Source organism: Callithrix jacchus, chromosome 7 (genome assembly GCF_049354715.1).
Source record: "Callithrix jacchus isolate 240 chromosome 7, calJac240_pri, whole genome shotgun sequence".
In the NCBI taxonomy this organism is placed as follows: Eukaryota; Metazoa; Chordata; class Mammalia; order Primates; family Cebidae; genus Callithrix; species Callithrix jacchus.
Window position 1 is genome coordinate 23,620,237 of NC_133508.1, and position 26,131 is coordinate 23,646,367.

General features: G+C 42.9%; 1 protein-coding gene and 1 long non-coding RNA gene across 5 annotated transcripts in view; one reads left to right on the forward strand and one right to left on the reverse strand.

The window, feature by feature from the left end:
* Positions 1 to 26,131, reverse strand: part of LOC103794127 (uncharacterized) — a 112,118-nt gene that overhangs the window by 75,066 nt on the left and 10,921 nt on the right. The gene's annotated exons all lie outside the window — the stretch shown is intronic.
* MSRB2 (methionine sulfoxide reductase B2) overlaps positions 1 to 26,131 on the forward strand; it is an 80,600-nt gene that overhangs the window by 36,107 nt on the left and 18,362 nt on the right. Inside the window, exons 4-5 of one of the 3 annotated variants that reach the window (XM_078332930.1) lie at positions 8,501 to 8,624; positions 14,299 to 18,069. In XM_078332930.1, coding sequence (XP_078189056.1) covers positions 8,501 to 8,624; positions 14,299 to 14,337 — 163 coding nt within the window. In that variant the 3' untranslated portion in view covers positions 14,338 to 18,069. Of the gene's footprint in view, positions 1 to 8,500; positions 8,625 to 14,298; positions 18,070 to 26,131 lie in introns of those variants that run through there. The other 2 variants (XM_078332929.1, XM_078332928.1) reach the window with 2 other exon arrangements.

Consider the following 26,131-nt stretch of genomic DNA (forward strand, 5'->3'; position numbering starts at 1 on the left):
CTTAACAGGTGATCAATTCCCTATGATGCAAAAGGGATTTGAACACCTGACATGGCCAGTGACTTAGAGATTCTCAAGTCTATTAACCTACTGACACCTCAAGAGGTCCTGAGACACCAACAGGGCTTTGGGACTCCAGGAAAAGGTGATTTTCTCAAGACACCTGGGTGTGAGGAATTTTATAAGAATGGGTAGTCCACACAGGCTTGCTTTGTATGTATGTCTGATTTCCTCCCTTCACAGTCTCTAGCCTCTTCTCCAATTAAAACTTACTATCTGAGGCCCCTGAGTCTAGTTCTGAAGAGGACAGGAGGCCAGCCTCCACAGCAGACCCAGTGCAAAGCTCAGCCTGGACAGCCTTCTGCTTCCTGGCCTCTGCTCATTTCACCCTAAATGGAGGCATCCCACATGGCTGCATCCCCAGCGCTATCATGGTGGTAGATTTGTGTCTGCAAAGTTATCTAAGTTGTGGTTCTGGGGTCTCTGAGCACGGTCTGACCCTTCCTTCCCTTCCCTCAGAATTATGAACAAAAGGATAATGCATGTGACCTTTAGATGCTGATTATGGGGTATGGGAGTAGGTAACAGATGAGGGTGGAGGGAATATTCCTAGCAACTGGTGTGTATTTGGCTGATTGGTAACTGTTTATAGACTTGTTTCTTTCTAGTGTGTACCCCTTGAAATCATTTTCTTTGTAAATTTTAAAAGCCATATGGGAAAAAAACCCACCACCTTGATTACTCTTCTTTGTACTTCAATCAGCAGCATGTCAGCCTCTGAATGAACTGTAATTCCTTCACTATGCCTCTTGAGAAGAGCATTTAGGCTACATTAAAAAATATATCTTGGTAAAGGTCTCAAGAACAATTAGCAATTAAAATAATCTATTTTCTACCTTTGACTTTATAAACATGGCTGCTTGATTGACTTCACAGTCGTTAAGTACTGCACTGCTGGGGAGTCCCGTCTTCCCTAATTCCACAGCTCTTAGACTCACTGGAGGCATCTCAAGTGTTGTGAAGTAGCTCTTGGTGGTCATTACCACAATTTTTTTTTTTTTTGAGATGGAGTTTTGCTCTTGTTACCCAGGCTGAAGTGCAATGGCGCGATCTCGGCTCACCGCAACCTCCGCCTCCTGGGTTCAGGCAATTCTCCTGCCTCAGCCTCCTGAGTAGCTGGGATTACAGGCACACGCCACCATGCCCAGCTAATTTTTGTATTTTTAGTAGAGACGGGATTTCACCATGTTGACCAGGATGGTCTCTATATCTTGACCTCGTGATCCACCAGCCTTGGCCTCCCAAAGTGCTGGGATTACAGGCGTGAGCCACCGTGCCCGGCCCACATCTTTTTTAAAATCTGAGACAGGGTCTCACTCTGTGCCCAGGCTGGCATGCACTGGTGTGATCTCTGCTCACTGCAGCCTTGACCTCCTGGGTTCAGGTGATCCTCCCACCTCAGTCTCCTGAGCAACTGAAACCGCAGGCAGACGCCTCCAAGCCCAACTACTTTTTTTTGTATTTTTTGTAGAGATAGGGTTTCACCATGTTGCCCAGGCTGATCTTGAACTCCTGGGCTCAAGCAATCTGCCCACCTTGGCTTCAAAGTTCTGGGATTACAGGCATGAGCCTTCTATGAATTTCCAATTTGATTTTTGTTTCCAAGTAAATCTCTAAAAAAAATGCTCATTAAAAATGAATCTTTCAAATCCCTAGTATTTGTATTGCTAACATTAACATTCCAGGATGATTTGCTATTAAAATGCATTTTCAAGCAATTTTGTCCACTCTCTCCATTATTTTGCCCTTTAAACTGATTTAACAAACCACGATGAGATACCATCTCACATCAGTCAGAATGGATATTACTAAAAAGCCAAAAAATAACAGATGCTGATGAGTTTGTGAAAAAAAAATAAAAGAAACACTTATAGACTGTTGGTGGGAGTGTAAATTAGTTCAATTATTATAGGGAGCAGAATGGCAACTCCTCAAATAACTAAAAATGGAACTACCATTGGACCCTGCAATCCCATTACTGGGGATATACCTAAAGGCATACAATCCTTCTATCATAAAGAGACATGCACATGTATGTTCACTACACACTATTAACACTAGCCAAGACATAGAATCCACCTAAATGCCCATCAATGGTAGACTAGATAAAGAAAATGGTAACATATATACCATGGAATACTATGCAGCCATCAAAAGGAATGAGATAATGTACTTTGCAGGAACATGGATGGAGTTGGAGGCCACCCCCTGCATTAGCAAACTAATGCAGGAAAAGAAAACCAAATATTACATGTTCTTCCTATAAGTAGGAGCTAAATGATGAGAACACATGGACACATAGAGGAACAACAGATGTTGGGGCCTATTGGAGGGCAGAGGGTGGAAGGAGGGAGAGGATCAGGAAAAGTAAGTAATGGGTACTACGCATAATAGCCAGGTGACAAAATAATCTGTATAATAAACTCCCGTGACACAAGGTTACCTACATAACAAACCTCCATGTGTACCTCAGAACTTAAATCTCCTTAAACTGATAAGCAAATTCAGCAAAGTCTCAGGATAGAAAATCAAGCATTCTTATACACCAATAACAGACTTAAAGAGAGCCAAATCAAGAACAAAATGCCATTCACAATTGCTACAAAGAGAATAAAATACCTAGGAATACAATTAACAAAGGATGTAAAGGACCTCTTTACAGAGAACTACAAACCACTGCTCAGGGAAATGAGAGGACACAAACAGATGGAAAAACATTCCATGCTTATGGTTAGGAAGAATCAATATGGTGAAAATGGCCATACTGCCCTAAGTAATTTATAGATTCAATGCTATCCCCAACAAGCTAGCTATGTCCCTCTTCACAGACCTGGAAAAACCACCTTAAATTTCACATGGAACCAAAAGAGAGCCAGCATAGTCAAGTCAATCCTAAGCAAAAAGAACAAAGCTGGAGGCATCATGCTACCTGATTTCAAACTATACTACAAGGCCAAAGTAATAAAAACAGCATGGTACTGGTACAAAAACAGAGATATAGACCAATAGAACAGAACAGAGGCCTCAGAAATAACACCACACATCTACAACCATCTGATATTTGACAAACCTGACAAAAACAAGCAATGGGGAAAGGATTCCCTGTTTAATAAATGGTGTTGGGATAACTGGCTAGCTATGTGCAGAAAACAGAAACTGGACCCCTTCCTGACACCTTACACTAAAATTAACTCCAGATGGATTAAAGAATTAAACATAAGACCTAACACCATAAAAACCCTAGAAGAAAACCTAGGCAAAACCATTCAGGACATAGGCATAGGCAAGGACTTCATGACCAAAACACCAAAAGCATTGGCAACAAAAGCCAAAATAGACAAGTGGGACCTAATTAAACTCCAGAGCTCTGCACAGCAAAGGAAAAAATCATTAGAGTGAACCAGCAACCAATAGAATGGGAAAAAATTTTTGCAATCTACCCATCTGACAAATAGCTAATATCCAGAATCTACAAAGAACTAAAACAGATTTACAAGAAAAAAAAAAACCCATTCAAAAGTGGGCAAAGGACATGAACAGACAGTTTTCAAAAGAAGACATATATGAGGCCAACAAACATATGAAAAAATGCTCACCATCACTGGTCATTAGAGAAATGGAAATAAAAACCACACTGAGATACCATCTCATGCCAGTTAGAATGGTGATCATTAAAAAATCTGGAGACAACAGATGCTGGAGAGGATGTGGAGAAATAGGAACACTTTTACACTGTTAGTGGGAGTGTAAATTAGTTCAACCATTGTGGAAGACAGTGTGGCGATTCCTCAAGGTCCTAGAAATAGAAATTCCATTTGACCCAGCAATTCCCATCACTGGGTACATATCCAAAGGGTTATAAATCATTCTATTATAAAGACACATGCATACATATGTTTATTGGGGCACTGTTTATAATAACAAAGACCTAGAACCAGCCAAATGCCCATTGGTGATAGAATGGACAGGGAAAATGTGGCACATATACACCATGGAATATTAAGCAGCCATAAAAAATGATGAGTTTGTGTCCTTCATAGGGACGTGGATGAATCTGGAAACCATCATTCTTAGCAAACTGACACAAGAACAGAAAATGTTCTCACTCATAGGCGGGTGTTGAACAATGAGAACACATGGACACAGAGAGGGGAGCATCATACACTGGGGTCTGTTGTGGGGGAATAGGAGAGGGACAGCGGGGAGTAAGGAGGTTGGGGAGGGATAACATGGGGAGAAATGCCAGATATAGGTGACAGGGAGATGGAAGCAGCAAACCACACTGCCATGTATGTCTACAATCCTGCATGTTCTGCACATGTACCCCAGAACCTAAAGTGCAATATATACGTGTGTGTGTGTGTGTGTGTAATTTAAAAATAAGTTAAAAAAATAAAAAACTGGTTTAAGCTCATTTTCTTTGTTTTTTTTTTTTTTCTTTTTAGAGACAGTCACTCTATGTTGTTCAGGTTGACCTTGAACTCCTGGGGTTCAAGCAATCCTCTCTCCTCACCCTCCTCAGTATCCCAAGTAGCTGGGACTACAGGCTTGTGGCTTTTAAGTCATTTTTTTTTTTTTTAGACAGAGTTTTGCTCTTGTTGCCCAGGCTGGAGTGCAATGGCATGATCTAGGCTCATCACAACCTCCATCTCCCAGGTTCAAATGATTCTTCTGCCTCAGCCTCCCGAGTAGCTGGAACTATAGGCATGAGTCACCATGCCCACTAATTACAAAAAAAAATTCATAGACATGGTGTCTTGCTATGTTGCCCAGGCTGGTTTCACATTTCTGACCTCAAGTAATCTGCCCTCCTCAGCCTGTAACCCTTAAAGTGCTGGGATTAAAAGCATGAGCCACCCCACCTGGCACTAGTGAAGTATTTGAGAGCTACCTTGTTTTCTGGTAATGACAAGATGATCCAGGCTCATTTTATATATTTCCCATCCTGTATCTGGAGAAATCCGTTTCTTCAAGGCGCCCTGGTTCCTTTCATGGGGAAATATTTAGAGACCACAAACTGCTCACTACCCCTGGATTGCTCCTTGTTTTAGGTTTTTTCATGGATAGAGTTAGGAAATAATTTTTAGAGATAAAACATATAATGTGTTTTATATGATTTCATACTAGTATTTCCAACTCAAATGGAAAATTATAAGGTTTTTAAATTAACGTTTTCAATCTTCTATCAGTTTCTCCTTTCTTATGGAAAAATCCATACTGTAAATCCCAGTTCCTAATGATACTAACATAATTACTTATTTACCAAAAATAAAAGATAGAGAAAACAGTTTAATTTTTTCTTCTTTTACAGTTTTTTTTTGTCTGAGTTAACAGATCTTATGGATTTACAGTGGAATTACCATGTTTTAAATTACTTAAAATTCCCCCACACAGACGTGGTCATGCCACTGACATAATGTAGAAGTGGGTTCACCATCTCATTTTGCTTTTGGTTGTTTGGGGACTGCTTTTTCAAATTTAACTTTTGTTTTATAATTCTGTGAAATATTCCCATAGTTTCAAAGGTAAATCTGCAAAAGAAAGTTTATTTGGAGAAATCTCTTTATTAGAAGTCAAGATAGGCTTCATTTCTTTTCATAACTGGATAGCACTCCATTATGTGGCTGTACTACAGGTTATTTAACCAGTACCACACTGATGGACATTTGGATTATTTCCATCTTTTGCTCTTGTCTCAAACAAAACAAAATAACCACTTAACTAGAATCATGTCAAAGGAACTCCAGATCCAACTTGCAAGGGCTCACAGTGACAAAAAATGGGACAATTTGGGGATCAAAAAGAATAGTATCTACAATATAGTGAATCACTTTATATAAGTTTAAATCCATTAGTTCCTAATAGAAATAAATTCCTCATTGGCTCACTTATGAGGCTATTAGATAACTAAATTATTATTTTGATAATTGGGGCTGGGTGCAGTGGCTCATACTTGGAAACCCAGCACTTCAAGAGTGTGAGACAGGAGGATCATTTGAGGCCAGGGGTTTGAGACCAGCCTGGGTGACATAGTGAGACCCATTGCTACAAAAACTGAAAAAAAAAATAAAAAAAAATAAAAAGCTGAGTATGGTGAGGCCCACTTGTAGTCCCAGCTATTTGAGAGGTGGAAGCAAGGAGGATAGCTTGAGCCTAGGAGGTTGAGGCTTTAGTAAGCCATGATCACACCATTGCCTTTCAGCTGGGGCAACAGAGCAAGACTTTGCAAAAGAAAGAACAGAACAGAAAAGAAAAGAAAAGAAGAGAAGAGAAGGGAAAAGAAAAGAAAAGGAAAGGAAAGAAGGAAGGGAGGGAGGGAGGGAGGGAAAAGAAGGAAGGAAGGAGGGAAGAAAAGGAAGGAGGGAGGAAGGAAAAGGAAGGAAGAAGGAAGGAAGGAAGGGAGGGAAAGAAAAAAAAGAAAAGAAAAGAAAAAGAAGAAAGAAAACTAAATTGTGGTAAATAAATTTAAAAATTCAAGAAATTTCTCTTTATAGAAGCAATCCACATAACAAATGGATTGATCTATCATTCTAAATCACCATTTCACAATCCCTACTGAAATAATGGGTCTAGGCAATGATCATCACAAAAAGAGATGCAAGAAGTCCTACCAAAATATTCCAGCATGAATCTAATCAAGTTCTAGTCAGAGCTACTGGTCTATTAGAACAAATGCAAGGGATAGAGGAACATGTTAAGTAATACAACATGGCTGCAGTTAGAAAAATCCAGACTGATTTCCTCTGTAAGTAGTTTGTAAGGAGGAGAGATAACCTGAAGATTGTTAAAAGACTTAAGAAACACAGCAACCAACTGCAATGTATGGACCTTACTTGTATCAGGATTTGAAAAAATTATAAAGAATTTATGAAAGAACTGAAGAAATTCAAACATTAGCAAATATATATAATGATATTAAGAAAATGTTATTATTTTGTGTTGAAGAGTGTTTTATGGGATTTTGTTAAAGAATTCTTACTGTTTAGAGATATATGCTAAAATGTTTATAAATGAAATGACCTGCCTAGGATTTGCTCTAAGTAATCTGCACAGTGATTTAGATTAGAGATTGGAGGTAGTGTCTAGATCAGAGGTAGTAATATAGAGCTAGTGATACAGATTGAAGACTGGCCCAATTTTGAAGCTGATTATTTTGAAGCTGGGTGATACATAGGTCAGAAGAATTAATGATACTGGCAGCAAGAGAAGGGAAATTTCACAAGTGAGCCACACAGTTACCAAACTCTCTGCCAGGGATGACACAGGCAGCCAGACTCCAAGTAGAACACAGTGGCCTTGCTGAGCTGAGGAGGCAGAGATCAGAAACTAGAACCTGGATTAGTTGAAATATTTGGATTCTGCAGGAAGGAGCATTAGAAAGGAGAGAGCTGTGCAGATGGGGCCCTTGGGAATCCAGGTAGGTGCCCCCTGGAAAAAATGCATGGCATGGCTAGGTGGTACACGCATAAGGCACAGCTCTCCATGGTAGAAGCTACTGTCTACTTACCAGACAGCCATTTCTACAGGATTGAAGGTGGCGCTGATGGCAGAGGGTTAGCAGGGCTGAGGCATTTTGGAATGCCCTGTCTGAGAAGAGAAATATCATTACCTCTTGTTAACACATGTGATACTCAGCTGAGATCCCAGACAGGCTTTAAGAATAAGGACATACCTGCCAAAGCCTAAAGTCCAGCCCCAACAATATCTCTTCCAAACTTCAGCTTAGCTGGGGAAGGAAATGTGATTTTAGTAAGAAAGAGAACAAAAGAGAATGGGTGCACTGGACCAATTTTACCTAATGTTTAATTTTGCTAAAGATGCATGTGGGGGATGTTATGAGGATGAGGGAGTGTAAGGAAGGAGGAAGAGGAACTAGCACATGGGGAGGCCCAGACATGATGGAAGCTGGTTCCACAGAGCTAAGGAAAGAATTTTGATTGGTACCAAACCCAGATTTTCTCCTATTTTTGCATTTCTGAAATTGGACATGCCTAGCAATATAAATTATTTTACCATTTTAACTGGCAGTCCTGTTAGACTTGAGAAAAAGGATAAGTTAAGAATTTATAGGAAAAAAGCCTGAGAAAGTCAACAGGTGGGGGGCACACCATACATCTAGTATTAAGCGGTTGAATTTTATCCCAAGCATAATGAGAAGCCATTAAAGGATTTTAATAGTGAACTTGCTTGATCAGATTTGTATATTTTGGAAAATAATGATGCGGTTTGGATATTTGTCCCTTCCAAATCTCATGTTGAAATTTCATCCCCAGTTTGGAGGTGGAGCCTAGTAAGAGGTGTTTAGGTCATGGGGGTGGACTCCTCATGAATGGCTTGGTATCATCCCTGTAATAATGAGTGAGTTCTTGCTCTATGAGTTCCTGGAAGATCTGGTTATCTCAAAGAGTCTGACATCCATTCCCTCTCCTTCTTTCTTTAGTGCCATGGGATGCCAGCTCCCCTTTGCTTTCCATCATGACTTTCCAGTCCTTGCTGGAAAGCTTCCTGAAGTCCTTGCCGGAAGCAGATGCCAGCACCACACTGCTTGTACAGCCTGCAGAACTGTGAGCCAAAGAAACCTATTTTCTTTATAAATCATACAGGCTCAGGTATCCTTTTATAGCAATGTAAACACACTAAGATAATAACTCTATCTCTAATGGGGAGGATGGAATGGAAGGGAGCAAGAGGAAAAGATTTAGGAGATTTTTGGAGTAATCCAGAGGGAGACGATTATCTTCTGGACTGGCGTTGCAAGTATGGGATGGAGAATGTGGAACTGAGAGAAATTTAGGAGGTAAAACCTTCAAGTCAAGTTGATGGTCTGAATGTGTGGAAGGGGGCAAGGGAGGAGTCACAGTTGATACCCAGACTTCTGAATTGGGCAACCAGATTGGTGGTGGAGCCATTTAATAAGATAAGGAACAGAGGAGAAGGAGTATTACTACAAATGGAAGATGAAGATTTCTATTGTATTTGAGGTTCTTGGGAGACACCAAAGGGAAGATACCCAATAGACATTTGGATATATGGGTCTGATGCTCAGGAGGCAGATCCAAGCTGATGCTCTAGACATGGGAATTATGAGCCTATAGTTGTAATTGAACAACTGAAGTTAAGGAAGTGGATGTGGATTGCTTAGAGAGGGTATACAGTGTGAGGAGAGGTAAGAGCAATGACAAAAGCTGGAGGATCATGAACACTTAAGTGACGGGCAGAGACGGGGCATCCTACAAGGAAAATAAGAAGGACTAGCCAAAGAAGGAGGAGAAAAAGTAGAAGAGTGTAATATCATGAAAGCCAAGGATAGAAGAGTGACCAGAGAGACCATAAATGGTCAATTCTGTGAAATGCTATGGAGAGGTCAGGAGAGACCAGAAATGCCTGCTGCATTTACTTGGTAACTTCTGTTTTTATTCAACACAATTGAAAAAAAAAAAAGAAAGAAAGAAAAGAAAATGGGGAACATTTTTGTAGTATAAATAAGGAGCTCTTATAATTTAGTAATAAAAAGACAAGTTCTTTAGAGAAATGGACAACAGACATTGAAAAGCAATTTTCAAGAACAGAAATCAAAAATGACCAAAATATATTAGAAAATAGCTTCAGACTCATTATTAATAATGAAATGCTAGTTAAAGCAATACTGCCTCAATCCCATTTACAATAGCCATACAAGAAACATTTTCTAGAAATACATCTAACTAAGCAAGTGAAAGTCTTCTACAAGATAACTACCAAACACCACTGCAAGAAATCATAGATGACATTAACATATGAAAAACATCCCATACTCATGCACTGAAAGAATCAATATCTTTAAAATGGCAGCACTACTCAAAACAATCTACAGATTCAATGTTTCCTATCAGACTACCAATGTCATTTTTCACAGAATTAGAAAAAACCATTCTAAAATTTATATGGAACAAAAGAAAAAGTCCACATAGCCAAAGCAATCCTATTGAAAACAAAAAAGCCAGAGGCAACCCACTACCAGACTTCAAACTAAATTACAAGGCTACAATGACCAAAACAGCATGGTACTGGTACAAAAACAGAAACACAGAGAACCCAGAAATAAAGCCACATACCTACAACCAACTGATCTTTGACAAAATTGACAAAAATAAGCAAGAAAGGCCTCCCCATTCAATAAATTATGCTGGGATAGCTGGCTAACCATAAGCAGAAGAATAAAACTGGACACCTACCACTCACCATATACAAAATTAACTCAAGATGGATTAAAGACACCTACCACTCACCATATACAAAATTAACTCAAGATGGATTAAAGTCTGATAGGACTTTTTCTTTTGTTCCATATAAATTTTAGAATAGTTTTTTCTAATTCTGTGAAAAATGACATTGGTAGTCTGATGGATATAAGACCTAAAACTATAAAAATCCTAGAATATAACCTAGGAATACTCTCTGGACATCAGCCTTGGCAAAGAATTTATGACTATGTTCTCAAAAACAATTGCAACAAAAACAAAAATTGTCAAGTGACATCTAATTAAACTAAAAAACTTTTGTACAGCAAAAGAAACTGTCAAAACAGTAAACAGACAAACTACAGAATGGGAAAAAATATTCACAAACAATGCACCTGATAAAGGTCTAATATCCAGAATCTATAAGGAACTTAAACAATTCAAGAACTGAATCTCAAATAACTCCATTAAAAATGGGCAAGAGACATGAACAGACACGTCTCAAAGGAAGACAAACAAGTGAGTGATTGTCAGCAGTGTTCTTTGGTTCATCACTAATCATCAGATAAATGCAAATAAAAGCCACATTGAGATAGCATTACACAACAGTCAGAATGGCTATTATTAAAAAGTCAAAAAAACAACAGATATTGGTGAGGCTACAGAGGAACAGGCATATTTATACACTGTTGGTAGAAATGTAAATTCAGTCACTGTGGAAAGCAGGTTGGATATATCTCTATGAACTTAAAACCAAACTGCTATTCAATCCAGTAATCCAATTATCCCAATTTACCCAAAGGAAAATAAATCATTTTACCAAAGACATGCATGTTCATCGCAGCACTATTCACAATAGCAACGACAAGGAATCAACCCAGTTTCCTATCAACAGTGGAATGGATAAAGGAAACACGGTACATATACACAATGGAATGCTGCACAGCCATAGAAAAGAACAAAATCATATCCTCTGTGGCAACATGGATGGAGCTACAGGCCATTATCCTAAGCAAATTAATGTAGAAACAGAAAATCAAATACTGCATGTTCTTACTTGTAAGTGGGAACTAAACAGTGGATACTCGTGGACAGAAAGATGGGAATAATGGATACTGGGGACTCCAGGAGGAAGGAGAGAGGGAGGGTGGCAAGGACAGAAAAGCACCCTATTGGGTACTATGCTCACTACCTGGGTAACAGGTTCAGTTGCCCCCCAAACCTCAGCATTACACAACAAACTGCAAAGATTTTTAAAAGTGGGTGCAATAGTATAGGCCAGATTTAGACAAGAAGTACCCTATGCACTACTGCAGGGATTCAAGGGAACCAGCCCCTAGCAATATTTGTCAATGCCTTTTATATACAGCATATCTTTGCCAATAATTCCTTAAAAGAATAATCTGAAATATAGATAGAGATGTATATGTGGATACCTTATATAGCTACTATTGTGTATAATAGTAAAATATTGGCAAAAGTATGCAAGTCCAGCAATAGAGGGTAAGTTAAGAAAAACTGTAGTACGTCCATCAGCTCTTAGAGTTGTAGATGGATGATATGATGACATAGAAAAATGTTCAAGAGAAATTGTGAAGTTAAAATAAGGAGGGGGTGGGTTGCAAGCCAGCATGTTTGCTGCAGCTTCAATTTTTGTATACCAACAAATAACTAAAGCTCTGAGTAAGGGCATAGAGAAACACTGAGAGGACTCACGTCACATCGTGAACAGCCATAGCCTCCGGATGGTGACATAATAAGAGTTTTTCACTTTGCACTATTTGGTATTTTTTTCATTTTTCTTAGTCAACTCTGTTAATTTTGTAATAATTTAAAATATGCACATAGATTAAATGTGAATAAATTAAATTACTACATAAGGTATGCGCTAAAGTCAGTTCAATTTCAGAAAATAATGCCTTGTATTTTAGGGCACTGCCTCTGTAGCCCTGTAAGTTGGCAGTACCTGAACACCAGAACGAGTTATTTTTCTGAGATCACTCTTTGTTCACACCAGGAAAACCCTGCTTTCTGTGTTTAAGAAAGCTGCTTTCTGTGTTTCCCTATCTATCCACCCCGGTAGGAGGGTATGAATGCAGTCTGCCCAGTCAGAAAGAAGGAAGGCCAGACGTATCCCACAGGAAGTTGCTAACAGATCCATAAAAGAGTTTTTTACTGATCTTTATTCTACAGTCCTAAGATTCTGATTCCATGTGAGCACCACCCCGGCTACTTTTATAATTTTTGTTTGATTGTTTGAGACACAATCTTGCTCTGTCGCCCAGGCTAGAGTGCAGTGGTGTGATCTCGGCTCACTGCAACCTCTGCCTTCCGGGTTCAAGCAATTCTTTTGCCTCAGGCTCCTGAGTAGCTGGGACTATAGGTACCACCATGCCCGGTAATTTTTTTGTATTTTTAGTAAAGACAGGGTTTCACCAGGTTAGCCAGGCTGGTCTTGAACCCCTGACCTCATGATCCACGTGCCTTGGCCTCCTAATGTGCTGAGATTACAGGTGTGAGTCACTGCACTTGGCCACTTTGGTAACTTTTTAAATCAACTGCATTCTGTCCGGCGAATAACTAAGACCTAGGCTGAAAGCCAGGGGGCTCAGATGGCAGCCAGGGTCTACCTTTCATAACCTGTTTGTGCATTTGCATGCAGACCACTGGACTCAGCCCACACACCTAGCTCTGATCACCAGAGGCTGAGACCGCCAAGTGGATGCATGTCATAATAACTGAGTTTAGATGGAGGTTTTTAAACAAATATTTTTGAGGTAGTAAGAAATTTACAATATTCTCCAAATGTTGTAACATCGAGATGACCGCCTCCTTTCATTTTCACTTCACACCTCAATAACCTGGCTGGGACTGGGAAGTTTTGTTTTGTTTTTGTCCTTTGGAAGACCTGCTCAAACCAGACAGATGGAAGGGATTTTAAATTATAGGCACCCCACTGATTTGAAGTTTAAGGATGACCAACTCCTGAAAGTTGCCTAAATCAGAGGGTTTTTTTTGTTTCTGTCTGTTGGTTTTAAGACATGGCTCACAGGGTGGAGTGGGGTAGTGCCATCACAGCTCACTGCAGCCTCTACCTCCCTGGCTCAAGCGATGCCCCCACCTCAGCCTCCTGAGTAGCTGGGACTGCAGGCAAATACCACCATGCCTGGCTAATTTCATATTTTTTGCAGAGACAAAGTTTTGCCATGTTTCCCAGGCTGGTCTTGAACTAGGATCAAGCAATCCACCTGCCCTGGCCTCCCAAAGTGTTGAGATTACAGGTGTGACTACTGTGCCCCGCCCAAATCAGAGTTCTAAAAGCCCGTGGATAGTGATAGGTAGAGTGTGGAAGCCTTTGGCTCTTTCTCCATCAGCCCCACTGCCCCTGGTCTGCTACGAATAATAAGGGAGAAAAACAATGTTCTCCCTCGCTCAGGTGATTACTGAGAACACATTACCTTTAGTCACTATGCTAAATATTTGATATACATGATCTCAGGTAATCCCTGTAACTACCCTATGAGATAGATGTTGACAGTCTCATTTTACAGTTGAAGAGTTAATGACATGCCCAAAATTACCCAGTTAGCAGGGTCAAAGTTAAGATTTCAACCCAGATTTTTCTTTTCCTTTCTTCCTTCCTTTTTTTTTCTTTTTTTGATAGGACTTTGCTGTCGTGTAGGCTGGCGTGCCATGGCCTGATCGTAGTTCACTGCAGCCTCAAACACCTGGGCTCAAGGAATCCTCCTGCCTTAGTCCCGGGTAGCCAGGGCGACAGGCATGCACCATCATACCTGGCTAATTTTTTATTTTTGTAGAAACAGGGCCTCACTATTTTGCCCACGCTGGTCTTGAATTCCTGGCCTCAAGCGATTCCCCCACCTAGGCCTCCCAAAGTGCTAGGATTATAAGCATAAGGCACAAGGACCAGCCTCAAACCCAGAATTTTCTGACTCCAAAATCTGTGGGGCTTCTTTCTTAGCACTACTTAACTATCATAATTCCTTTTTTTCTTTAGATGGAGTCTCACTCTGTCAGCCAGGCTGGAGTACAGTGATGTGATCTGGGCTCACTGCAACCTCCACCTTCCGGGTTCAAGTGATTCTCCTGCCTCAGCCTCCTGAGTAGCTCTGGGATTACAGGTGCACACAACCATGCCCAGCTAATTTTTGTATTTTGGTTTTTTTTTAGTAGAGATGGGGTTTTACCATGTTGGCCAGGCTGGTCTCTAACTGCTGACCTCAGGTGATCCTCCTGCTTTCTTGGCCTCCCAAAGTGCTGGGAATACAGGTATGAGCCACCATACCCAGCCAACTATCATAATTCTTCAGCACAACTTTTACAATTTTTCCCTGTGGAAGCCACAGAAAGACCATCAGAGAGAGAGCCGGAAGTTGGCAGCCATGCCCATCCTGTAACCAGTCCTTTTGTGGGGCGCCTGGGTGGGGAGCAGCTGCTGATAGAGCCTGGTGTCACCGCACTCTGCAGGAGCGTGGTGTCAGTCCTTGTATTAACCGCAGGATGCTGGTCCCAGCTCCCAGAGCTCCGCTCATCGTTCTGATGGCCCCCATCCAGTTATGTGTCATGGATCAAACATCCCAGATCAGTACAGCTTCAGTTCCAGCCATACATACTCAATGCAGTAAAACTGCTGCCCCAGAAAATAAAGACAGAGCCAGCCATGCCGAAGCAAGAAGCCTGCCTTTTTCAGTGCCAGATTTGCCTGTGTTGCTGTGATCAGCTGTTTTTCTCCTGAGCTTCATGCTATCGCTGTGCTGGCCCAGGGACACAGGATTTCTAGGTCACCTGAAAGATAAAACCCTCACCCAGGAAGCAGAAAGAGGGAGTTTGGGACATTAAAACCAGCAAGCTCATAGGAGACCACACACAGCTGCTCCGCCCCGGCTACTGTGGACCTGGAGCGACCTGATTTACAGGGGTGCCAGGTCTTACCTGGCTGCAGCAGAAATGGGTTCTCACCTCTGACGGCAGCAACTGGGAAGGGCTCTGTACTCCCATTCCATCAGCCAAGCCATCGCCTGCACACTTCCCAGGAAATAAAGTGTGTCTGTACATAGCTTCACTCGAAGCCTCAGAGAGCCTCTCATTGCTCAGAGAGAAGCGTGGTTTTTAAGAACAGGATATGATTTTAAATGTATAAATACACACATACATACATACACATACACACATACATATGAAACTAGAGAAATAAGCCAAGCATGTGAATTTCTCTTCTTTGCTCTCTAGCCACATTGGCCTCTTTTAGATCCATAAATGCATTTTGTTCCTTCTTGCTTTTCAACATGCAGGGGCCCTGCACGAAGTCCTTTCCCTCTTTCCGGCTAAATCCTATCATTCTTCAGGCCTCGCCTTGATGCCACTTCCTTGGGAAAAACCCACGAACTCCTAACCAGGTCAGATCTTCCTGTTATACAACCTGGGCTCTCAAATCATGCAGTACACTTGCAAGTCATGAATGTAGGAGTTAGTTGCTTAACAACATTCTTCCCCACTAGATGAAGGGCTGCAAGTATCCGGACATGGTTTCCCAGCTTCTCCTCAGAGATGCTCACCCCTATTCCCCCGGCTCCTGCCACCACCTGTGCTGGAATCAATGCAGGTTTGAATAGCATGTCTCAGGTGTGACTTTAACAGCCCGGGTCTGACCTGGCTCTGCCTCAGAGCGATTGGTCTCTGGAGTCTCTGAAAGCAGGGCTGGTCCTCTCCGTGGAGGTGATGAGCTCAGTGGAGGCCACCCAAGTCTGTCTTAGTCACTGCTACTCTCCCAGGACATGCATAGTGCCAGGTTCACGGTAGACACTCACTAAATGCTCACTGGATGACTCAATGCATGTTGGATGCATGGCAGCCTTGGGGCACAAAATACTTCTGACAGTCATAGTTAGGATGACCTTATGTCCTATGCCTGGAAAAGTCCTGATCCATGTCAGCGTCCTCTCTCTCTCAAGAATGTCCTAGTTTAGATGACAAGTGATTTGGATGCACTAGAAGCATCTGCCAATTCAAATTCCTCTTCCTATTCAATGAAAACATCTTAATTTAATTTCCATAATGAAGAAATTAAAACTATTTCAAGGTGTCCATATTTTTGAACCAATTTTTATACTGTCCAGCCAGCAGGTGTTTTGGACTTGTGCTCTGAGCTAGAAACAAAAATAGGAGTTTTTTTTTTTTCTCTTGTCTGCAGAAAGTTGTCACCAGCCTGCCATTGCCCCATGTATTTTATAAAGGTCAGTACTCACTCAACTCTTCTTTTTGCAGAAGAGGAAGAGCGCTCATCCTAAGTCCATTTTCTTCCCAAGGTCTTAACCCTAAGTCATGGGTGAAAACAGTCACCACCACAGAGGGCAGTGATGAAAATATGTCACTCAGGGGTCTAAGTTCCTTTCTCACTTTGCTCCTAGATTCAACAAAAATTTGCATATAACTCACTCTTTGTCTTATTACAAAAGTAATAAATGTCCAACTTGAAAAATGTAGAAAATACCGACATTCAAATAGAAGGAAATCTACATCACTGTAATTCCAGCCTCTAAAAATGGCCACCGCGAGCCTTTGGAGATAATCTCCCCCCAAGTAAATACACTTTTATTATATAAAAATGAAATACTTAGAGGAGTTGAAAAAAATTAGTACAGAGTAATCTAACAAACACATCTGTGCTATTCACCAGCAGAAGGAATCAATGTGGGCATCTGTAATAATGCGTGGGTGTGTATGTGTTTATCTGTGTGTGTATGAAATGAAATGCTGCAGGGAAAGTTGCAGGGAAAGCTGGCATCTCCTTGGTTCCTCTCTCTGACTTTCCAGTCTCCTTCTTATATTCTTTCCTATAATCTGTGTTTTTTTTTTTTTTTTGAGACAGAGTCTCACTGTCACCCAGGCTTGAGTACAGTGGCATGATCTTAGCTCACTGCAACCTCTACCTCCCAGGTTCAAGTGATTCTTCTGCTTCAGTCTCTTGAGTAGCTGGGATTATAGATGCCCACCACCACGTCTGGCTAATTTTTATATTTTTAATAGAGACCAGGCTGGTCTCAAACTCCTGACCTCAGGTGATCCACCTGCCTTGGCTTCTCAAAGTGCTGGTATTACAGGCGTGAGCATGCCTGCCTGTCCCTATAATCTTAAGGCATATTCTTTTGTATGGCTATGCTGCTGTTTAACAAATGCCCTGCCATTGAATGTTTCCATTTATGCCTCCATGAGTTTGACATAGGTGATATTAAAATGGTGACGAGGACTGACTTTACATTCAGACAAAAACTGGCTTTCAGTCAGGGCCAAACCACTTGTCAGTTGTGCAGCCCTTGTCAGGTCCCTCAGGGGATAAACAAGACTGACATCGGCCCTCCTGGGTCTCATGGTATATAGCAGGGGGGTTGAAAGTTAAGCCTCTGCAGGCAGCTGCTTTCTGAACCCTGGTTCTGCTACTTACAGGCTGTGTGAACGTGGGAAAGGGCTTTAACTTCTCTGTGGCTCAGTTTCCCTGTGTGTAAAATCAGGGATGACAGTAGCAACTCAAACCTACCCCAAAGAGTTATGGGAAAGAGTCTAGAATACAATGAATGACTTTTGCACAGCACCTGGTACATAATAATAGCTAGGACTCATTCTATATATATATATATGCTACATAATATACTAATATACTAATTAGGCTTTTGTGACCTAATTAGGAACATTCCCTATATATATATGTACTATATATATACTGGTATATATTTATAGTATGTGTGTGTGTGTATGTGTGTGTGTATATATATATATATATATATATATATATATAGTATATATATAAAACATTTTACTTAAAATATCTCCCTCTCCCCCTTCCTTCCTTTTAGGGCCCCTCCCTCTCTGTTGGATTTGACATCAACTTCACAGTTCAGAGTTGATCGCTAAAAATACATTAAAAGGGCAAACAGCAGAATGTGCCTAAATTTTTGAGAAAACAGTCCCATTAAAGGTTGCATTGGAGAGAAAAGAGGCAGTAGAGTGGGGAGGACTGAGCTTGAGGGGAAATGGGGGTGTGTGGGGCAGAGTTGGGCTTGGGGAGGCTGAAGTGGGGGGCAGCGACTGGCCTTAGAGAGGAGCAGAGGCTTACTCTCCTGAGAGGGGAGGGAAGCAGCGAGGTGAGGATGTGGAACTCCTGATGAGTGTGTTGGCAAGGAGGTAGGAGATTGAGCCAAGTGAGTCAACTGCCTCAAGTTTCACCCTGTGGAGGTTGAGGTGGATTCTTGAGAAGCATTGAAAGCAAGTCCATTCTGTAGCTGATGGAAGGAAAGAGGATGGGCCTTCCACGGGTGTGCAAACGGCTTTGTTCCTTACAACAAAGTTCCTATTACAAATCTCACCCTAGCCAGGCACGGTGACAAATGCCTGGAGGCCAAGGTGGGTGGATTGCCTGATCCTCTGAATTGGAGACCAGCCTGGGTAACATGTTGAAACCTCAACTCTACAAAAAAAAAAATACACAAAATTAGCTGGGTGTGGTGGCGTGCACTATAGTCTTAGCTACTTGGGAGGCAGAAAGGTGAGAGGGCTGCTTGAGGTCAGGATGTTGAGGCTGCAATGAGCTATAATCACACCACTGCACTCCAGCCTGGGTGACAGGGACCCTGTCTCAAAAAAAAAAAAAAAAAAAAAAATCTCACCCTGGCAGCCTCATAAATTACAGGTGTGTGTAGAAATTGGCATGACCACTTTGGGGAAGTATTAGAATTGCCACAAATCCTCTGCTGTTTCTTCTCCTGTTTGGAATTAGGCCAAGTCTAATTCTCCTTCCTTTGAATCTGAGCTGGCCTAAGCGACTTGTGTGACCAGCAGAATTGGCGGGGGCAATGCTACATGCCTTCTGAGGCTCAGCCACCATCAGCCTTGTGGCTTCCACCCCTGTCTTCTTGAACACTTGCTCCGGGGGAAGCCAGCTATGTTATAAGATGCTCTGCCACCCTGAGATGGCCACACTGGCGAGGCCTCATGGAGGACGAGCTTGGTGGTCCCAGCTGAGCCCAGCCTCGCAGCTGTCCCTGCTGAGGCACCAGATATGTGAGTAAAGGCATCTGGGACCCTCCGGATCACATGGTAGCCAAATACTTGAATGATCTTAATCTGAGCTAAATGGAGAGAAGAACTGCCTGACTGAGCCTGCCTGAGTTTGCAGCCCACAGAATAGACGTAATAAAATGGTGGTTGTTTTCAACCACTAAATGTTGGGGTGATCTGTTAGGTCGCAATAGACCACCGGAACAAGTACCATCCACCGAAGCTGAGCATACCCAGATCCTAGGACTTACCCATCACACTTCTGGATAAACATCTCACAAACATTTGTCACTATGTGCACCGAGACACAGCAAGAAAGGTCACAGCAGCATCATACTCAATGTTACCAAACTGGAACCAACACACACAAAAAAGCAAGATGAGAATGATCCGTCTGCAGGTCTGGATTGCATGGAACAGGAAAGTCACAGAGGGAGGGAGGGAGAGAAATGTGGAGGGGCGTTTGTGACCTAATTAGGAGCATTCCCAATCACATGGCTGTGCAGTGCTGAGGATGACACCCACCGTCACCACGTTCTCCACCCACACCTGCGCGTGTGAGACGGGCCTTCTCCAGAGCCAACCCCACTTTCCCCCTGTGAATTTGCTCTGATCATTACAGGCTTACAACATGTGAGGCACTGTGTGTATTGAAAAGAAAGAAAGAGAGAGGATGGAGGGAAGGACAGGAGGAAAGGGAGGGAAGAAGGAAAGGAGAAGGAAAGAAAGGTAGAGGAAGCAGGAGGCAGGAAGGAAGGAAAGAAAGAAGAGAGGAAGCAAGAGAGAAAGGGAAGGAGGAAGGAAGGAAGGGAAAAGGGAGAAAGAGGAAAGGAGGGAGGAAGTAAAACGGAAACGAAGCAGGGAGGGATGAAGGGAGAGAAAGAGAGAAAGGGAAAGACACCAACCAGCCATTCAAATCTCTTCCATTAAGGAATCACAGGCCAGTGAACAGTCACAGCACAACGAGACAGCAGGGTTGTGCAGGTCTGCGCACTTGTGTGGATCAAAGAAGTTTGCTTTTAAGGCACAGCCTGTGTTCTCTGCCAGACTAGAAAGGACGCTCCTTACTGGTAGGGACTTTTACTGATTTTAACTTCCCTCAGTGTTCAGCACAATGCCTTGTGCATGACAGGTACTTTTAAAACATTTTTGGAAATAAAAGAACTGCATTAAACCTGAGTGATCAACTCTCAGGCAGGTGGGTTTGTGAGGTCACCCAGGAGATGACCTCGAGCTGGTGTGAATGGCCCACCTTGCTGCAGTCAGCAGCACTCAGCCGCTGAGCACCCTCACTGCACGGCCGCACTAAGCACCTTGCTGCAGTCAGCAGCACTCAGCCGCTGAGCACCCTCACTGCACGGTCGCACTAAGCACCTTGCTGCAGTCAGCAGCACTCAGCCGCTGAGCACCCTCACTGCACGGCCGCACTAACCACCTTGCTGCAGTCAGCAGCACTCAGCCGCTGAGCACCCTCACTGCACGGCCGCACTAAGCACCTTGCTGCAGTCAGCAGCACTCAGCCGCTGAGCACCCTCACTGCACGGCCGCACTAAGCACCTTGCTGCAGTCAGCAGCACTCAGCCGCTGAGCACCCTCACTGCACGGCCGCACTAACCACCTTGCTGCAGTCAGTAGCACTCAGCCGCTGAGCACCCTCACTGCACGGCCGCACTAACCACCTTGCTGCAGTCAGCAGCACAGCCGCTGAACACCCTCACTGCACGGCCGCACTAAGCACCTTGCTGCAGTCAGCAGCACTCAGCCGCTGAGCACCCTCACTGCACGGCCGCACTAAGCACCTTGCTGCAGTCAGCAGCACTCAGCCGCTGAGCACCCTCACTGCACGGCCGCACTAACCACCTTGCTGCAGTCAGTAGCACTCAGCCGCTGAGCACCCTCACTGCACGGCCGCACTAAGCACCTTGCTGCAGTCAGCAGCACTCAGCCGCTGAGCACCCTCACTGCACGGCCGCACTAAGCACACTAAAGCCAAGGACTATGGGCACCAAGTGCATCCAAAAACAAATGCCCTGTCTGGATGGCACATGACTCTGTCATCACAATGAGCGGTGAGCTCCAGGCATGGCATTGTCCTGTGTAACTCATTACGCAGAGTCGTGAAAAGGCAGACAGGAAACGTCCTCTGGTCAACTGGGGCAAGCAGAGTCCCAGGGGCTGAAAAGGGTCCTGCAGGTGGAAACAAGCACCCCAGGAGATTCGGGGAACCTTGCTACTCTTGCTTCTGTTGTCCAGGGGGCTGGCTCTTTAGACACCTGAGAGCCACAGCATCCTTGTGTCAGGGCAGGTCTGAGCTGCAAAGCCCCTGTCTGTTGCCTCCCACAGCAAGGGCAGGTAAACCTCAGTGATCCATAGCCCACTGAGCAGCCGTAGTTTAGAAACCACACACACACACACACACACACACACACACACACACACACACATTTTGCATTAACTTCATATGGTTTTAAAATTGTTAAATATCCTTTATAAGCCACTTAGAAATGTGCAACTAACATGAGTGGTGGGAGACGGATTCTCGAACTCTAAACGGTTCTGTTTGAAGTGTTCAAATGAAGAAAAAGAATTTCACATGTGGGACTCTTCCAAACCATTAGAGGGCGACCTTCACCCTTTACAAGTCTCTTGAGCACTTGCGGGGAAGGTGGGGGGCGTGATAGGCGAAGGGCAAGACCTGACTTATATTAAGTGGACTTTATGTTGTAGACTAAGGCAATATGGAGGAAAAATGGTAGCTACCAAAATTAATATTCAAGTATTGCTAAAATGCCCTATCACTTTGCATAGAGTAGAACGGAATCTAATCTCTTGAATTTTGCTCTGCCTAACTGGACCTAAAATCCTCGGTCAATTCCTCTATCCTTGGAATTTAGCCAAGGATTTGGGTTAACAGATTGTTTCGTTGCATTTTTCTCACTTATTTTCTAAGTGAGTCGATGTGAGTGAGACAGGATTGTATGGGGCGGCGGGCGGGGGGGGGGGGGATGAGTAATTCTGCAAGAGCCCACCAGAGGGAGCCAAATGACTGCTTTAGAACCACTCACTGTTAATTTGCTTTTCCTCTTAGGGAAGCTGCTTAATCAAACCTATTGAACACCCCGCTCCCTCCCTTCCCACCACTCAAGAGACTTAAAAAATTAGAAGTATCCTAGTAGTAGAAATGCACATTCTGTATTTTCTTAGTCCACAGACTAGGAACAAACAAATAATACTGCTGTGGGGAGGTATTTTAACAGTGTGAGAATTGCCCACTTAATAGAAGATAGAATAATTAAAGAGATCTTGCCTTAGGGAAAAAAGTGAAATGGCAGACACACAGTGAGAAAAAAAAATCCGGTCAAGTATTGCCAGGGGATGACAGAGGATTTGAGAACCAATGAAGATTCTAAACAACTTACCCAACTGAGCTGATCCCTTTTCTCATATTTTCAACGAACAGTTTAAGCATCTGCTTTCAAAGGAGGCTTGACAGTGAGTGTTTCTTCTTATGTTGTAATCGGGGTTAGCTCTGCTAGGAAGTGTCTAGATGAACACATCTTCCCTGGTTCTGTGCTGCTTCAGGCCTATGAGACCATCTGTTCAGATCAACAGCATTTGCCCACTGGCATTTGCCATGACTGGCATTCTGAATGCCAGGATCTGCTGGGGAAATGGTGTATCTGAATTTCAGCCAAGTTCTTAAAATATCTGTCCTTGGCTGGGCACGGTGTCTCACGCCGTAATCCCAACAGTTTGGGAGGCCAAGGCAGGTAGATCACTTGAGGCCAGGAGTTCGAGACCAGCCTGACCAACATGGTGAAACCCTATTTCTACTAAAAATATAAAAATTAGCCGGGCATGGTAGCACATGCCGGTAATCCCAGTTACTTGGGAGGCTGAGGTGGAAGAATTGCTTGAACCTGGGAGGCAGAGGTTGCAGTGAGCCAAGATTGTGCCACTGCATTGCAGCCTGGGTGATAGAGTGAGATACTGTCTCAAAAAAAAAAAAAGAAAAAGAAAAAAAATCATCATTTTCTTGATACCCTCACCTTTCTACCCACAACCTGTGGGGCTAGAGCATCCTGCATCTCATGTGGCATGCACTTGGTAACATATTATAGCTCCAGTTCCATTCCATCATTATTTTTAATCTGACTTTTCTATTAAACTGTCAGCTCCTTGAGGAAAGAATTCTGTCTTAATCCTCTGTGTCCAGGTTGCACCCAGCAGGAAGGTGGAAGAAACACGGGGAAGGCATACCTATTGTCTTAACGCCTCATGTTTGGGGAGAACTTAGTCACGTAGCCACATCTAACTGCTGGGAAAGGAGGTCTTGCTGACTGGGATATTATTTGGTAGATACATCTACAATGTGGATTAGCCTAGAAAACATGAAGCTAAGTGAAAGAAGCCAGTCACCCAGGACCACACACTGCATGATTCCCATTATATGAAATATTCAGAGAAGGCAAATCTACAAAGATAGAAAGTAGATTAGTGATTGTCAGGAGCTGGGGAGGGGGTGAGGAGATTGGGGGTGACAGCCAAGGATATGGGGTTTCTTTTGAGGATAATAAAAATGTTCTAAACTTGATTGCTGTGATGGATATAGTATATAGTGAATCTACTAAATATACAAAGTCGTTGAATTGTACACTTCAGCTAGGTGAATGTATGATGTGTTAATTACATCTCAATATAGCTGGTAAAAAGTCATCATCAGCTAGAACAATAGACTCAAACCAACCCAATGAAATGTACCACAGCTCCAGGAAAGAGCCAGTAGTGTCAGTGAAACTCCATTTCACAAGAGCAGGATGGGAGAGACAAGGGTGAGCACACCCCAGAGAACTGCAGAATGATTTCAGCTTGTCATAAGCTCAGGGGGAGCCACTATAGAGTCAAAGTCACCAAACTGAAGATTGTTCTCTCTCAGTTTAACTTCCAGTGGCTGTTAGGAGCTTTGCAGAGTCAACAGAGCTCCAAACTCACTATTAGGAAAAATGAACATGAAAAATAGACATCTTAACACAGTGACTGCCAAAGGTTTGGTGTCATAAGAGGCTAGCTGGCCTCATGTTGTCTGACTCAGGGCTTTTGCTGTCAGGCCTGTCTGTGACTTTTTTTTTTTTTTTTTGAGACAGAGTCTCACTGTGTCATCTAGGCTAGAGTGCAATGGCACAATCTCGGCTCACTGCAACCTCACCTCCCAGATTCAAGTGATTCTTGTGCCTCAGATTCCCAAGTAGCTGGGATTACAGGTGTGTGCCACCATGCCCAGCTAATTTTCATATTTTTAGTAGAAATGGGGTTTCACCGTGCTGGCCAGGCTGGTCTCAAACTCCTGACCTCTAACTCCTGCCTCAGCCTCCTGAAATGCTGTGAGCCACCGTGTCCTGCTTCCTGGCTGTGACTTCAGTCCCTGGTGTGTGCCCATCAGGGACAGCAGAGATCACAGTGAGAACTTTCTTTGACTTGGGGCTTTTGGGGGTAGAGGCGTGGGGTGGTGCCAAATGGCCAGGGTTCCTGAGGACACACCAACAAAAAAGAAACTGAGGCTGGGGCGGGGGAGCCGGGAATCCAATGAGCCTCAAGAGAAGAAAATCGAGATTGGGGCAGATTCAGTGTCTCCAATACCTCCCAGTCATGCTTCTTTATCTCTGGCTTTCAACACCTAAAACATCAGCTTCACTTTTCATCATTTGCGCTCCATCCCTCACCAAAAATAATTTGAGGAGGACAGAATGGAAAATGTGACTTATAACTATTGCTCTGACTATGTTTAGATTTTATCTTTGAGCTCCTTGGCAGAAAGACGATGGGATTACTTAAATAGTTCTCATTTTAGAAAACACACCAAATTCTCAAGATACAAAAGATGTGCTCATACAGCAGACAAAAATAATTCTGACACGAATTTTTGCTTTAAAGGATAAAATCTAGAATGGAAAAGCATTTTTGATAAAGCATGTTTATGATTCATATGTATTGCTTGGAAGTTTCTGGTGCTTTGATTATTTCTACCAAAGGTCTGCTTACATTGGTCTGTTTACATTGGAAATCAATGTAAACAATTTAATTTTGCTATAATTCAGCCAATCCCACCCCCTTCTTCCAGTAAGTATTTATGTCCCTGGTAGGGTGCAGCACTGAGGTCACTGAAGGAAGAGATTCCAGAGAATGAGACTGGTATTTGCCTTCAAGAAACTTAGTTGACAAGAGTTTGAGACTAGCCTGGGCAACACAGGGGAGCACTGTTCTACAAAAAAATAAATTAAAAAAAATAGCAGGGCATGGTGCCACACACACCTGTGGTCCCAGCTACTTGGGAGGCTGAAGCAGGAGGACCATGTGAGTCCAGGAGTTTGAGATTACAGTGAATTATGATCACACCACTGCATTCCAGCCTGGGTGACAGAGGGAGACCTTATCTGAAGAAAAGAGAAGAAAAGAAAAGAGAGAGAGAAGAGAAGAGAAGAGAAGAGAAGAGAAGAGAAGAGAAGAGAAGAGGAGGGAGGGGAGGGAGGGAGGGAGGGAGGAAAGAAGAAAGGGTGGGGGGGAGGGAGGGGAAGGGGAGGGAGAGAGGGAAGGAAAGGGAAAGAAAGTTGGGAGGCAACACACATGAAATCATTTGAAACAGGAAATGGTAGAAACTAAATTAGTGCTGGGGGTAGGAGTTAGGCTCCTTACCTTAGTTGTGAAGGAGAGATCAGTGAGAACCACAGTTGTAAATAAAGACTCAGAAGGAAGGTCTGGAGAGCCCATCTCAAGAATGTGGA